Source organism: Rhizopus microsporus (assembly GCF_002708625.1).
Source record: "Rhizopus microsporus ATCC 52813 unplaced genomic scaffold scaffold_3, whole genome shotgun sequence".
Lineage (NCBI taxonomy): Eukaryota > Fungi > Mucoromycota > Mucoromycetes > Mucorales > Rhizopodaceae > Rhizopus > Rhizopus microsporus.
In genome coordinates this window covers 1059473-1074796 of record NW_019671918.1, presented here as the reverse complement: position 1 = coordinate 1074796, position 15324 = coordinate 1059473, and the positions used below count along the sequence as shown (strand labels likewise).

Sequence of the window (15324 nt, the reverse complement as noted above, 5' to 3'; positions counted from 1 at the left end):
AAAAAAAGAAAAAAGAAAAAAGAGCTAACGGTGCTTTCGTGCTTAATATACTCATATTTTGTACGACAGGGCTCCTACATATACAACATTCAATTTGTCAGCAAGCGAAATCAGCCAATGGTTTACGTGACAATAGAATTTAACGAACGCGAATTTTACTCTTGGCATCGGTGTCAATAATTTTTGGAAATACTATATAGCTGACTATTTTGTTGTGCGTAAATGCAGCCTACGCAACTTGGCCACGTGGTCTAACCGCCTAGTTCCCCTACTTGCCCTCCTTTTCTTGCGACTCTTTTTTTTTGGCTGAAATCGGTTATCTCAAATACGATCTTTTTTCCTTTTGAGGAAAAGGCTATGCGCAAAAGTAAAAAGATGTCAGAACACAGCATAAAAAAAAAGAAACCTGATGAACAGCAATGTCCTGGAAAAGATCCAATAAAAAGAGGAGATACCGGGATGAATTCTTTTAAGCAACTTTTAATAAAGAAGCTGAAAAGAGTGTTCATGGTTACACTTACATGTAATCATTTCTTCATATTTCTTGAAATCATTCATTTTCACGTAACACACTCTTTCCTAAAGCCAAATCACGCATCCTGTCAATACATAGCAGTTGAATCAACGCCTATTTCAAAAACAGCCTGTAGTCTAAAAAAATTTAAAGCGAAAGCTCTAAAGTTTCATTCATCCTTGCTGTCAGCGATGGTCGTCGAACCATCAATGGTAAACACTGTACAAGCATTCATACACGTCATTTCTGCACCACATAGCGTTTTTCTACTCTCTCTCTCTGCTTACCAATCTGCTCTTAAAAGGGATCGTTGCTCACGATGGTTTATTAGCTGCCTTTTCTGGTGACAAATTCAAACTCTGTTGCCAGCTGCCAAAAGCTTCATACATGTGTACAAGGTTATTGGCTGTCCATGTGGTTTTCCCTTTGACAAAACTTTGTGTACAAAGCTGCCGTGCTCGTATCATCGAATATCCAAAGGCACAATGTTGGCGATTTGTTTGGTTACACCAGTGACTGTGGCTGCAGATGTATTACCGATCTTGGTTATTGGGACAGTTGCTACTCCCTATTCTGTCATTGGACATATTTAGCCACAGTCAGTTTAGACATTGAGCTGCATTTATCTTTGCTTTTCACAAGCTAATATGGATAATAATCCTGATTGAACAGATTCAGTCCCGCTCCTTGTCATTTACTAAACAGCCCCTGATTGTTTTATTGGTCGAAAAAGAACTCATTCAAAAGAAACCAAACCTCTGTATAAACTCTTTATTCAGATCATGACCCCGAAAGAAGGCATATTATTAAATCATGTTGACAAGGTGTGAGGTTGATTAAAGGATTAAATCAATGAGAGCAAGACTACATTGAGGATGACGTATATTTCATATCAGGAGAGATTGATAAAAACCAAAAAAACTTGGCATAAAGAGCAGACATGTGCATAATATAACTTTAGTAGCTGTCAATGCATTGATTATTATCAAAGTCATTGAAGTAGTGCTTAGTTGATCATTGGCAAATGACAAAAAGAAAAGGAGTAGTCTTCAATCAAGATATACGCACTCCTTTCATAGTGCCAAGGGGAGAGCGCGAGACTAAGTTCAATAACAGCATCAAAAGAGCTTTTTTTATATTTTACAACCACAACTCATAAACCGATTCTTCCTTGACATGCTTCAAACTCTAGAGATAGAGGCTTCTTTTTATTCGGTCCAAAGAGTGTTAAAATTGATTTATATGAGTAAATAGACGCACCATAGCACTGTATAAAATGATATACCTGCTACTTGTATAAAGAAGATCTTTATCTTGCAGAAAATCTCAAGGGAACCAAAGTAAAAATGATCCAGGCAGTCGTCTGTATCATTGAAAAGATGCTGAAATGACCCTTATGATGGTCGAAGCTAATCTTGTCATTATCAGAGCAGCCGTACGCATGTAAAGTCTGCCAAAAGGAGAAACCGCAATTCCTTTATCCCCGAGCAGCTTCAGAATACCGTCGACATTGTAAAGACTGGACTCGTTTTTATCGTCCAGCTGCTTTGTCATCAGTTTAGAGAGAGGGGTGTTTCCCCCAACAGCACAAATTTGGAATCGTACGCTTCGTCGCGTTTAGCATTAACTTCAACCACTGTTTTCATAAATGGATAAATCAGAAGGTCGTTAAATATCCAACTCTCTAGACTCAGACTTTTGATGAGCGCAATAGAAAATGTAATTATAAGGATGCCATTAGTATCAGAGTCTAGTTTGGAAGCGTTTTGGTTAGATTAGATATTACGATGCTTTGAAAATGATTTTCAAGAAAGTCGTGCATATCTCCTTCTTCACCAACGCCAGAACTTGGCTTTGGCTGAGTGCCTTTCTAAATTCATCCAAGTCTATTTTATGAAGATAAGTTCAAAACCTATCATTCCAATGTTAATTGTGTTCATAACACGATTATGATTGACTATTTGTGATATAGCCACAGTAATAACAATCAAAGAGATATAGTCAATAGTCTCTTATAACTTCTAATTAAGAACAGGGCTATTAAGGCATCGTCATTTATATGTAATCAAGATTGTTTATGACCAATAAGAATTGATTATGACGCGTCGTATGAATATGTTTTGTGATATTGTTCATTCTTCAAGTCATCTCAAAAGATGAAGTATTTACAGGGTAAATGCAGCGCTGTTTTCATTTCCTTATTGTATTTCATACGCGTGACTTTGATAGCCATTTGATTATGAAATACATATTAGTATACATGCTGAAGATAGACATGACAAAGAAACTTTTTGATCCAATTCTTTATATTCTCAGTCACGCCTGACTGCTTTTCAAGCTACTACCCAAGATCATGTATATAGTCTTATTTATATTGTATGTGCTTATTGAGGCAATCGTGATCTGTCCTCGAATTATCTCTGCATTATTTGATGAGTTGAGTGACATTTTAAAAGGCTAGTCCAGGAATAGCATTTTTTCTTTTTCTTTTTCTCCTCTTTTAGGCAACTTAAACAGGGAAATTCGTTGTCAGCTAAGCACAGATCATCACGCAACTCTCTTTGATCTATTTGTTTTTTTATACATGATTTTGTAGGAATTAGAAAAACTTGTTATATATATATATATATTGTTACATGATTCATCACATTAATCATCAATGAAGCTGCTGATATTGAACTAGAAATTAAGGGGAGGGGGAATCACATGATATCCCACCCCACTTTAAATCAAGATGGAGCTTTATAATTAGGAGAAAAAAATCACCATCCGTTTTAACTAAAGGCACAAAGCGAAATTATTACCCAAACGGTATTTTTTTGGTCTTAATTTGGTTTCGAGGGAGGTGATCAAAGGGCTGATCAAGTACACTTCAAAAAGCTGACCAATTGGAATTTAATAACTCGATCTCAATTTTTTCGAATTTGGAGAGAAGCACTTGTAAAAAAAGGAAAAATTTTTTCAAATGTGAAGTAATAAATATTCATCTTTTCTCTTTTTTCTTCTTCTTCTTTATTCATCTTTTTCTTTCTCTTTATTTTATAATTTATAATTTATAATCTATACATCTTGTTATATCTTAGAAAAAAGATTTACTATTAATATTCACAGTCTAAAGAAAAAAGTAATGAATAAGACAGCATGCGCTTGGACAATATTATCTTTGAATAATTTCAAGTTTGTTTATATTCCTGCTTGTCTTGGAAAAATACATGTCACTCGCGACTTGACGATTCAAGATGTACTATTGAATTTATCCATATTTGATCTTATGCATCCAAATGAAGTTGAACTTGCAAAAGCTGATTTATTTAATTTTATCAAATTAAAAACCTTATCTGGTTCGATAACCCGATGTAGAATTAGATCATTAAAGAGTTATTTACAGATTGTCGTAAGTAAACCTCCTTTTTTTGGGTTGAACAACTAAATTGATCTTTTTTTTAAAAAAAAAAAAGAAGGAGGATAAAGCCAATCCTGTGGACACTGTCTGGAATATTTTAGATTTAATTATTTATTCTGCAACAGAACACGCTGTCTTGGCTTTCTTTCATAACATTGGTATGAATAATAAGGATGAACAAATCGACATGTTCTAATAGATCTATAGATTTTGGTCACTACAAGCTAATAAAAGATTGGGAAATGACTCTATGCTGTAATATGGAAAAGAATGTCACCTTTTTACCAGAGGTAAAATGATCATTCCCTTGTAATTGCAACAACTCATCATTTCGAAAGGATGCGATAAACTTGATGCATTATTTATCAACTACAGAACCTTGTACAAATACAACAGCAACCATTCCATTTCGCATGTTTCAAATAAAAGAGCACTCGACGGGAAAGGTCTTGTTCACTTGGCCGCCCTTTGATCAAAATTCAGCACAGCTTATTCATCATGTCGAATCAATCGTCAAGTCAATGTCACTTTACGAATTCAAAAGCTGTTCTTCTCTAGACAATAGCTTTCCTATCGACTCACATACAAAGGTCCATCTGAGTAAGGAAAGTATAGCCTGTACTCGTCACTTTTATGCAAGCAAAAAAATGGAGTTTAATCAACAGCTCTGTTACTTTGAGAGAATGGTCATTCCCTATGGTCTTATCGTATTCGAATCTTTTCAAGTCAGGCCGGCCTCACCCACGACAGCAACAGCAACAACAACAACGCAGCAATATACCAGTAATTTTATACCTCAACTTTTAAAAGGTTCGTATCTTCTATTTGGCACTAAATAATTAAAAGGAAGAACCGGAATCAAATTCTCATTTCGATTATTCGTTAAGGCCAAGTCGTAGCTCAAGTACATCAACAGACTATCAACAACGTAAGATCAGCAAAACTCCTTCTTTGCCTTTTATCACCACTGCCTCTCCTTCAACTGGTTCGAGTCCAAACACGCCAACGACAACAGGAACAACCTTTACTGGTACTTCATTGTTTCAAAAGTTTCGAATACAGCAAAATGATAAACCATCCCAACAGGCTGTCGACAAGAGAAGGAAATTAGTAGAACAGCAATCATTGCAGTCGTCCATATCAAGAATATCTGATATAATTCCAAACAAGTACAACAAGGCTGAAACGGCAAATACTGTCAAAGTCTGTGCTAGATGTCGCACGAGCAATAGCCCTGAATGGAGAAGAGGTCCGGATGGAAGCAAGACGTAAGATAAATGATTATAATACTGACTCATCATGACATTTATATTTACTAGGTTGTGTAATGCCTGCGGTCTAAGATACGCAAGGTACAAATCAAAACAGTGGAAGACCGCAGCGAACAGGCACTGACAGTTTTCTCACACACTGGGCCTTACTCCGCCACCAAAAAAATTTTCGAAAATAAAAAAAAAATTGATCATCACACCGTACACAGAACTTTTCTCTCTCTTTTTTTTACTTTACTTTATTCATGGCTTCCAGTGACGCAGTTTTGGAAATACTTTCCAAACTTTCCATCAACGTCGACCCTATCTCTCATGACCCTGTTCTTGACACCAAGACATGGGCTGAAAAGTTATCCAACTTGCAGACTCCTCAATACCAGACAACAAAGACCTTGATTTTTAAGCCCAAGACAGCCAAGACAGCACCCGTCACTCCCGTTTTTGTGATTGCCCTTGACTCAACCGAGACAAACGCGACAGCACTTGGCAAGAAACTTTCATTAAAGGATTTGCGTTTTGCCAGTGAGGACTTACTCAAGGACACCTTCAAGACCCAAAAGGGTTCCGTCTCTCCCTTTGCCTTGTCTAACGTAGCCGAATTGAACAATGTCCATATCGTCGTTGACGCCGCTGCCTTACAGACTACGGACTTGCTTGCTTTCCATCCTGCAACATCTGACAAGACCATCTTCATTTCAGCTCAACAATTAAAGACATATTTAGCATCCCTCGGAAAGGAACATGTCGAGGTGGACTTTAAGGCCCTGGCCGAGGCCAAGCCCGCTCCTAAGCCTGCCAAAGCTGCCCCTGCAAAGAAAGAAGGTAATTTTGATTGTTTTATGTAAGGGGGGCAGTACACTAAATATTTTTTTCTCTTTATACAGCCATTGTCAACAACAATGAAGAGGTGAATGCGATGGGTATTGGATGTAAGAAAGATGAAGATTTCCCCAAATGGTACCAACAAGTATTGACCAAGAGTGAAATGTTGGAATACTATGATGTCTCTGGTTGTTACATTCTTCGTCCCTTAGCCTACAACATTTGGAAGGAGATCACCAACTTTTTCGATGCGGCCATTACCGAGATGGGTGTTGAGGACACGTATTTCCCCATGTTTGTCTCCAACCGAGTCCTTCAGCGCGAAAAGGACCATATCGAAGGATTTGCACCTGAAGTTGCCTGGGTGACCAAGGCTGGTAACAGCGATCTGGAAGAACCTATCGCGATCCGTCCCACGTCAGAGACGGTCATGTACCCCTATTTTGCCAAATGGATTCGATCTCACCGTGATTTGCCCTTACGTATCAACCAATGGTGTTCTGTCGTTCGTTGGGAATTCAAGCATCCTCAACCTTTCCTCCGTACACGTGAGTTCCTCTGGCAGGAAGGACACACAGCCCACTTGACCCTTGAAAGTGCCGATAAGGAAGTCAAGGAGATCCTCGATCTCTATGCTCAAGTCTACACTGACCTCTTAGCCCTCCCCGTTGTCAAGGGCGTCAAGTCCGACAAGGAACGTTTCGCAGGTGGTTACTACACGACAACCGTCGAAGGTTTTATCCCCACCACCGGCCGCGCCATCCAGGGCGGTACGTCTCACTGCCTGGGCCAAAACTTTAGTAAGATGTTCAACATCACCGTCGAGGACCCTAACGCTCCTCCTGGTGAGGAAGTACCCAAGATCCACGTCTGGCAAAACTCATGGGGTCTCTCTACTCGTACGATCGGTGTCATGGTCATGACCCACGGTGACGACAAGGGTCTTGTCTTGCCTCCTCGTGTTGCCCTTATCCAAACCGTTGTTGTTCCCTGTGGCCTCAGCGTCAAGTCCTCCAAGGAAGAAATCGACAGAATCTACGACGCCTGTGCCGACGTCGCCGCTCGTCTCAAGAAGGCCGGCATCAAGAGCAAGGCTGATCTCAGAGAAAATTATACCCCCGGCTTCAAGTTCAACCATTGGGAAATCCGTGGTATCCCCCTCCGTATCGAAATCGGCCCCAAGGATCTGCAAAAGAACCAGGTGTTCTGTGCCCGTCGTGATACCGGCGACAAGTTCTCCATCTCCTTGGATAACCTCGAACAAGGAGTCAAGGATTCGCTCGAAACAATTCAACAAGACATGTTTAAGAGAGCCAAGCAAAAGATGGATGAGTCTATTGTGCGTGTCAGCAAGTGGGAAGACTTTGTTCCTACCTTGAACCAAAAGAAGCTGCTCCTCGTTCCCTGGTGTAATCGTACCGAATGTGAAGATGACATCAAGGACCGTTCCGCTCGTGTTGCCTCTGAAGGCGAGGAGGAAGATGAACGTGCTCCTTCTATGGGTGCCAAGTCTCTCTGTAAGCCATTTGAACAGCCTACTGAAGATCCTATTGTTCCTGGCGTGACAAAGTGTGTTGCTTGTGACCATGATGCTCAACACTTTATGCTCTTTGGTAGAAGTTACTAATTATCTGTAAAAAAAAAAAAAATAATCATAATCATAATAATAAAAAAAAAGAGATAGAGCATATATATGTATATGTTTATTGAAATAATTGGTTTTATGAATAATAATGAGATGCAATTTTTGAGTGTACAGGTGCACTTCTTCCTTCAGCCGATTCTTCATCTATAGGATAAGATTCTAAGCTGATGACCGAATTGGACAGTGAATAATGACATGACTCTCTATCTATTTCATGCTGTCTATGAATGGATGATTGTGAGGATGTGGTTGTCCTAGAAAGAAGACTGGCTTCATCGTCAAGCGGACTATCCAACGACGACACAAACGGGTTGCTCTGCACCGAGCCTGCCGATCCATACCGCTGGTGTCGTCGAATCTGTGCCAGCGGGGGCAAGGTAATGCCCTCGGATCGACCGACGTAGCCTTGAAAGCCATGGAACTTGGCATCGAGCATATCCGCCTGCTCCTTTTCTCGCTGTGCTGTCTTTTCTGCCTCGAGAATCTCAAAATCGCTCAGTCGCATCCGGCTGACGGTCGTCTGGTTGTCTTCTGGCTCGTCCGTGTCAATGATGCCATGCAGTCGTCCGTGATACCCGTCCTGTTGGGTTGGCCAGACATCGTACCATCGGTGAGAGTAATCAGAACACCACACTGCCAGCAGCGGGAAGTAGACGTGGAAGAGGGGTACACCGATAGCGCAGTAGAGGATGAACCAGAGGATGTACTTGAACTGTCGACGCAGCATAAAATAAAAGATGTGTAACACGATCAGCCCGGCAAACGAACCAGCGATGATGGCATAGGCCAGGTCCTGGTCGAGAAAGTACCGGATGAAGACGTTGTAGAGGTAGACGATGATGGGCATAGAAAAGATCATGTCGAGCAGCTTGGTGAGTGACATGATCCAGTACATGATGCCCAGATGCTTTGCTGTGTGCTGGAACTCGACCTGGGTGTGTAAGGTCGCTCGTAGGTTACGGATCTGGAGACCCTGTAGGGCAAGGAAATGCGTTGGAAGAGTGGCATATGCGATCGCTTCAGGCTCAAAGCCAAAACAGTGATTCGGATGCGATCGAAGCAGAACAATGCTAAAGTACTGTTCCTCACCGAGCAGGAGTATGTTTTCCATATGTAGTGTGTCAGGACGAGGTGCGGCAAAGCCACGGAGAACGGTTGGGTGAATACAGACAGGTTGAACATCCAGAGGCTGAGACGGTAGGCTAATGGATTGCACCAAGGCAACACGTTGATCCACTTCAGCAGGCTTTTCAGATTTTTTATGATGGCGGCGACGATGACGACGGCGACGACGCGCCTGTTGGACATCTTCTTCACTGCTGCTACTACTGCTACTGCTTCCACTGACTGGAACTGATGGATTCTTTTTCCACACCGTACTGCTACTGCTCACCACAATCTCATCGCTCACCTTGGGCCACTTGGGTTGCCTCGTTTCATCTGGCGTCCACAGTCGGTACATCACAAAGCCACCGCTCAATGTCGTCAGTCCGCCTAAACAGGCTTCATAAGCCAGTCCAGAATAATAGGTCATGTAGATTGGAAAGATCTGAAGCATCGTGATCAGGTTCTCTTCAGGATTCGCCGGCCGCACATGCCCGCTCACAGCCAACATCTTGGGATCAGCTTCCAGTCTGGACACGAGACGATGAACGACGTCGTCTTGGACCTGCGTGTCCGCATCGGTCACGAGCATGTACTTGAGCATACGTGGATCGATGCCGAGCAAGTTATAACACTGATTAAAGAGCTCAAATTCGAGAGGACTGATCCGGTTATGAGCTAAATTGAGACACCGTTCCAAAAAGCTGAGGACGATCAGCATCGAGTCTCGCTTGCCTCGATTTCCTGGTGCTCGTTTCTGGTCATACTCTTCTCGTTGTGAACCTACTTTGACAGCCATCAGGAACGGCACACGATTACGACCCGATTCGTAAAAGCCTGCATAGACTTTGCAAAAATTCACCTTGCGGGATCCTTGGCCGAGCGAGACATATGCCCTCAGCTCGGGGTCCTTGGCTGAACTGTACCCGAGGGCGTCCAACAGGCAGAGATAGTTGTCCTTGGCAGCTGATTTGCTCTTGACGATACCATCACATACAAAAAAGAGAAGTTTTCGTGAATCTGGGTAGCTGGTGCGTGCGAGTGAGTCGACGGTCTGGCGGATTGTTTCGGCCGACTCTGAGTAGAAGGGGACAAATAAGAGAGTGTATGGCATGAAAGACATGACGAGATGGCTACTCCTTGATTGAAAGAGAAACCGTTGGACAAACTTGAGTCGTGTGAGATTGGCAAGGTTCATCTTGAGCAAAAAGTAGAGCAGGAAACAGCCCATGGTGATCCAGAGAGCGACATTGATGTGTGCACATCCGGTTTCTGTGTTACCGTCGACGACGCCATGATAAAAGAGGGTGTTGAGACATTCTTTATAGAGGGCTGGGCTCGGAATCTGGTCGTTGAATGAGTTGGTGATGTCTTTGCCAAGATTGATAAATAGCATCACGGTCAAGTCGAGTGGTAGAAACATACGGTCAACGGCAATGGCACGAGAGTATATATCTCGTGCTACTTTCACAACGTTGGTTGCTCCTTGTAGATAATCTGTCACATCCAGTACTTTGTTATCCAAAATAACATAAGCTCTGCCAGACGCCACGCCTTCACGGGGTACTGTCGTACAATTGTTTTCAATGTAAAACTTGTCATAACTAACAGCTATAAGACAAAAAAAAAGATTAATATACACATGAGTATATAATAATATACACTTGCCTCCTTTTTTTGGATACGTAGCCAATTGATATTGATCTGTTACAGTGTAAAAGCAGGGTGCTCCTGTCTTATTACGATGTGTCGGAAGGGGACAAGATAGCAATTGTCCATTTTCAAATCGATAACCAGGATCATGGGTTAACTTATAGTTGAGCCATTTATCTGCTTGTTCTGAACGATTGAACCCATTGATACAGTCATCGAGGATTCTGTGGTTGTAGCTCCTTTGTCCAGTCGGTCGTTGGAGTAGCATGAATGCAGGAAACATGGGTGATAGGTCAAGTTGAGGGTATATATTGGCTTGCTTCGTCATTTCACTGCTATTTCCATACTTTCTCCAATCGATCACTTGTCCGTTGATGGTGGAGTAGTGAGAAGTGGGTGTATAGACGTCTCTAAAGTCATAAGTCTTGGGTGGATCACAAAACAAGGTGGTGATGAATTCCAACCAAAAACAAAATAGTCCAGATATTAAAATATACAAGGTGAATATCGCAACTTTTTCTCTCCAGGCTTGACGTCTCACTATATGTAATGAGTAGATATATACTTATAGTATTACATATATATGGGTGTATATATATACCTTGTGTGGATAAACCTAAAAGTTTTAAGAAAGCATCAGGAAATGGAAATGTGCATAATTTAGCAAATGCAACCCAAATAATACGTCTACTTGAAGGTTGACGCATTGGTTTTGAATCTTTCATTAAAGAGCATTAAAAAAAAGGGAGACAGAGAAAGAATAAAGAAGGTAAGAGAAAGAGAAATATCCCATTTACAACCAAAAAAAATAAAATAAAATAAACCAATAGCAAGCACTCCTGAAATTTACAAACATTTCAAATGAACAAGGTAGTTTTGCCTTATAAAAAGGAATATATACATATATATATAATATATTTACTGTTAAGGGCATTTATTCATATGTGTATTTGTTATATAAAAACACTGTGAAACAGAAACATTAATGCTGCCAAGAAAAAACATGGAGTAAATCTATCTGAAAATAAAAAAGGGAGGACTCCCATTTAAATAGAAGGGTGTATCAGCAAATGATTTATTTTATCTGAATACAACACATAAAAATACATAAAAAATCAAGATATTTATAGATGTGAATAATAATAAAGTGTAATAGTGATATGTGTAAGAATATATATAAAAATATTTACTCCTCTAACAAAATAAGGCATATAGTTATATATATAAATATAGTATATATATAAATATGAAAGTGTGTGTGTGTGTTTGTTCATATAAAGATAAGGAGAGAGAGAGAGAGAGAGCAACGAATGAAAGGATTATGAATGTTCAAAAGAAAGGGGAGGGGGGGTATTTATCTTGATTTTTTAGATGATTGTCTAACATGACTGACATGATATCCAATAGAGAAATGATCTTCATCATCAGTATATTTTCTTTTTTGACTTGTTCTAATCGGAGAAGGTGTTTGCATAGGAGAAGAATGAATTGAACTTGGTAGAGACATTGAGAGTAAAGGTAATGGTTGAGGTCGTAACGGATGAGGATAATAACAATGATCTTCTTCTTTTCTATATCGTTGTTTTGATGTATCTTTGGGAGGTAAAAAAGTATTTGGTGAAAGTAATAGGGTCCAACCGGTTGGAGTATCAGGAGAAAATGAAGGTGGAGTCGAAGGACTGGTAGGTGAATGAATCAAATCAGGAGGGTTGAAATTCAAGTTCAAATCATGTAAATGAGTGGGCTGGTTTTGAGTCTTGGCTTCGATATGAATATGCAATAGTTGATACCATTGCTCAAAAGTAGGCTGAGAGATGTAAAGTCGATAATCAATCATGTTTAAAAATATCCTTTCGGCGGCGTTAATCTCGCTAACAGGTAATCCAGCTATTTTAGCCCATGCCGAGTTTCGATAGGTTTTATCTTGTACAAATTTAGATGCAACGACAAGGCTCGCCAAAAACATGCGTCTACCACAGCTTACATACGCATCTTCCCAATATGGTTGTCGATGATGCATTCGAGATAAATGACTAACGACGGAGGGTCGAATACGAAATAAGTAAAATAGAGCTGTTTGTAATGTTGAATATGTCGTCCTTGATCTCTTGAGTACTTCTTGAATAAAAGTTCGAAGTGGCACAACATTGATATTATTGGCTGTCAACTTCATATTCCAAATTGATTCGATAGCCATTGCATTTGCATCTATTCATCATCAGTTTCTTATCAAGATGTTACGATGCTTCACTTTACCTACGAGGGCATCTACATAGGCTAGTCGATTATAATGATTCATGAATGGAGGTCGTTTCATAGCAGTTACAGAAGGCAGTCGATGATGATGATGCTGTTGTTGTTGATGATAATAATTGTTATTATTTGTTGTTGCCGTTACATGATGATCACGATTCAACATGTTACTGAGTGCATACATTTCTGGTTCTGTGTATGAAATCTTGTTTTCTCCATTGAATTGTAATTGTTGGATAGATAAAAGTGACATTACTATTACGATGTGAGCCTAGTTTGCATTTAGAACAATAATGCATTCATGTTTACCCAAATGATATCTTGTTGATATGAAATATATATAAAAGTTTACAACACTTTTTTAATAATAATACTTTTTCTCTTGAATTAAAAAAGAAAAAAAGAGGAGGAAAGAAAGAGAGGAGAGAAGAAGAAAAAAAAAGAGACGTGAAAGAAAGAAAGAAAGAAAGAAGGAGAAGGGGGGAGAAGTAAAAAAAAAATAAAAAATAAAAAAATAGGCTTTAATGTGATAAAGGGGCATATATAGTAACCAAGTAAAATAGTTTTAAAGAGAAATCCTTAAAAAGGGAAGTGCTGCCATACTCTTTTTTACTCTTTTTAAATTACCAATCAAACTCCCATTCTCTATATCCATTTATGTATCTTTCTCTTCCCTTTTTTTTGGGCTGTCATCACTCTATTCATTTACAAAGTTCCCTGCTCTTTTTACCTCTCTCTAGTTCCCCTTCCCCTTCAACTCCCTATTTTTATGTGGCAAAATGACTATATCCAAAAATAGTAATCACTCAGGTTTTTTTTATTATTGTGGGCTTTTACAATGAATTTTTTTATATTTCAACCAAGAAATGGCATGAAAGACATTTATATATTCTTTATGTGTGTGTGTGTGTGCATTCAACGTGATGGATCAACCATCTTTCTCTCCTTCCTTCTTTTCTCTTTTTCTCCCCTTTAGGCTAATTAGATGGCTGAACTCTATTGCTACAAATGTGTGGCTCAAGTGATCCCAAAATACAATGGTTTTGTTTCCGCTATCAGTCGTGTCACTATTAAAAAAAAAGCAGGCCCTTTCTTTTGTCCCTTCTTTTTTTCTTTATTACGTTGTGCCTTTTTTATGTGTAAGACGAGATATGACCTAATGTACACTCTTTACTATATGCAGCAACTATTTATGAGGAATGACATCAATTCAATCCATAGCTTACCCTTGTGTTTATAATGAAGCTCAGTTACCACATTCTTTTTCAATTTCTGAGATTATGTATACACACACATGCAATGGTAAGGTGATGTGCTACACTTGTTTTCATTCTCCTCCTCCCTTCCTCCCCCCCCCTTTCTCCTTTTTTCACACATATGACTGAAATGCGTCATGCTGTTATGATTATCACCCTGAACCATTTTATCCTTTTTATGGCGAGTTTAAGCCCACATTTTGATTTGAATCCCAGTCACTACAGAGATTTCCTAAAACATTTGTTCATTTTTGGCTGACTGAAACTTTGCCTTTCCCATTTGATAATGCCTTGTTGATTAATGTGCTTTTCGACCATTTCAGGAAAGCATGAGTTACCCCCAAAAAAACTGAGTACAAGTGTGTTTATGACGATGGATGCTTCAAGATGCGCAGTACCTCTTTATAGAAAACGTACTTACAAGCACTTGAATGATTATGACATAGTATGAGCTGAAAAGGATAAAGGCAGAAACGTCGGGGCTTTAGATAAAATGTAAAAGAGCATAAAAGTATAATGAAATCAGTCAACTTCCCCCTTGGTTGGGGGTAGATATCTATAAAAGATACATCGGTAGATTTTATATGCAGGAATGAAAGAATAGCAAGAAGGTTTGTGTAAGACGCTAGATAAAGAACAAGGGCCTAGAGCTAGATTTGCTTTAATACACCTCAACTATCTGATCAATCACTTGAACCCCCCCCCCCTCTAGCTGTGCTAATTCAAGTTGTGATAAACGCGATTTCTCCTTTATGAACAGCTGGAAAGTGCGCACAGTTTCAAAACACAGCCGTCTGTAAGCACCTCAAAAAAGCCGACTTGATTTAACAGGTCAGCCAAGAGCTTATATGAACGACTGGGGGAAATATGATCCATTATGAAATGATTACAACATAAAATAATAACCAGTGACCGTACTGATAGACTATGGAAAAACCCCTCTCTTTAGATTTATATGAAACGCAGCTTTACCTTTAAGTCCAAACTACTAGTATAGTCTATATCTGTTTTTTATCAACTGAATGAAGGTGATCTCTCTTTCAGTCCAATAAGACACTTTTTTGCCACAGATTTTAAAATACTGTTTTACCAATATTGACCTATCCAAGCTGCGCCATAAGACTATCTTCACCAATTAGTATTGTCAAGCTTCCACTACTAGTTTTTCTTTCAATGGTGCCATGTACACTATCAGAAAAGGCCGTATTGAGATAGCAAAGTATGTTGGCTTTCAAAAGAAAAACGAAAAATGTGTTGGCTGCTGATTATGCTAAATGAAGCGTGTAATCATCCAAAGTCACCGCAAAGACAAATTTTAAACCGCATTTAAGAAAGTGCAAGTGCATATTTTTATGGCCTCTCATACAATCTTTACCGCAATATTGCGTATAACTTTTTTTTTT

General features: G+C 39.5%; 4 protein-coding genes across 4 annotated transcripts; 2 read left to right on the top strand and 2 right to left on the bottom strand.

The window, feature by feature from the left end:
- The first annotated feature begins 3546 nt into the window (after positions 1 to 3546).
- On the top strand, positions 3547 to 5399 carry RHIMIDRAFT_89756 (uncharacterized protein). Its single transcript, XM_023615842.1, has 6 exons — positions 3547 to 3908; positions 3976 to 4075; positions 4125 to 4207; positions 4256 to 4727; positions 4768 to 5185; positions 5237 to 5399. Exons 1-6 carry the CDS (start codon positions 3642 to 3644, stop codon positions 5310 to 5312), a joined length of 1416 nt encoding a protein of 471 aa, XP_023469223.1. The 5' UTR covers positions 3547 to 3641; the 3' UTR covers positions 5313 to 5399.
- A 34-nt stretch (positions 5400 to 5433) lies between these two features.
- On the top strand, positions 5434 to 7637 carry RHIMIDRAFT_234861 (putative proline--tRNA ligase C19C7.06; the record flags this gene model as incomplete). Its single annotated transcript, XM_023608242.1, has 2 exons — positions 5434 to 6010; positions 6073 to 7637. 2 exons carry the CDS (start codon positions 5434 to 5436, stop codon positions 7635 to 7637), a joined length of 2142 nt encoding a protein of 713 aa, XP_023469222.1.
- Positions 7638 to 7693: 56 nt separating this feature from the next.
- RHIMIDRAFT_272721 (uncharacterized protein) lies at positions 7694 to 11181 on the bottom strand. Its single transcript, XM_023612339.1, has 3 exons — positions 11014 to 11181; positions 10428 to 10952; positions 7694 to 10370 (listed from the first exon to the last, which is right to left on the bottom strand). Exons 1-3 carry the CDS (start codon positions 11135 to 11137, stop codon positions 7732 to 7734), a joined length of 3288 nt encoding a protein of 1095 aa, XP_023469221.1. The 5' UTR covers positions 11138 to 11181; the 3' UTR covers positions 7694 to 7731.
- A 295-nt stretch (positions 11182 to 11476) lies between these two features.
- RHIMIDRAFT_272719 (uncharacterized protein) lies at positions 11477 to 13137 on the bottom strand. The gene is made up of 3 exons (XM_023612338.1): positions 12975 to 13137; positions 12669 to 12920; positions 11477 to 12620 (listed from the first exon to the last, which is right to left on the bottom strand). The coding sequence occupies exons 2-3, from the start codon at positions 12916 to 12918 to the stop codon at positions 11767 to 11769; spliced, it is 1104 nt and encodes a 367-aa protein (XP_023469220.1). The 5' UTR covers positions 12919 to 12920; positions 12975 to 13137; the 3' UTR covers positions 11477 to 11766.
- Positions 13138 to 15324: the final 2187 nt, after the last annotated feature.

Coding starts and splice junctions, on each gene's coding strand:
- RHIMIDRAFT_89756 (XM_023615842.1), top strand. CDS start 3,642: ATGAATAAGACAGCATGCGCTTGGACAATATTATCTTTGAATAATTTC. Junction 4,208..4,255: donor ATGTCACCTTTTTACCAGAG/GTAAAATGATCA, acceptor TCATTTCGAAAG/GATGCGATAAACTTGATGCA. Junction 5,186..5,236: donor GGTCCGGATGGAAGCAAGAC/GTAAGATAAATG, acceptor TATATTTACTAG/GTTGTGTAATGCCTGCGGTC.
- RHIMIDRAFT_272721 (XM_023612339.1), bottom strand. CDS start 11,137: ATGAAAGATTCAAAACCAATGCGTCAACCTTCAAGTAGACGTATTATT. Junction 10,953..11,013: donor TTTAGGTTTATCCACACAAG/GTATATATATAC, acceptor CATTACATATAG/TGAGACGTCAAGCCTGGAGA. Junction 10,371..10,427: donor TACGTATCCAAAAAAAGGAG/GCAAGTGTATAT, acceptor TTTGTCTTATAG/CTGTTAGTTATGACAAGTTT.
- RHIMIDRAFT_272719 (XM_023612338.1), bottom strand. CDS start 12,918: ATGTCACTTTTATCTATCCAACAATTACAATTCAATGGAGAAAACAAG. Junction 12,621..12,668: donor CTATGTAGATGCCCTCGTAG/GTAAAGTGAAGC, acceptor GATGATGAATAG/ATGCAAATGCAATGGCTATC.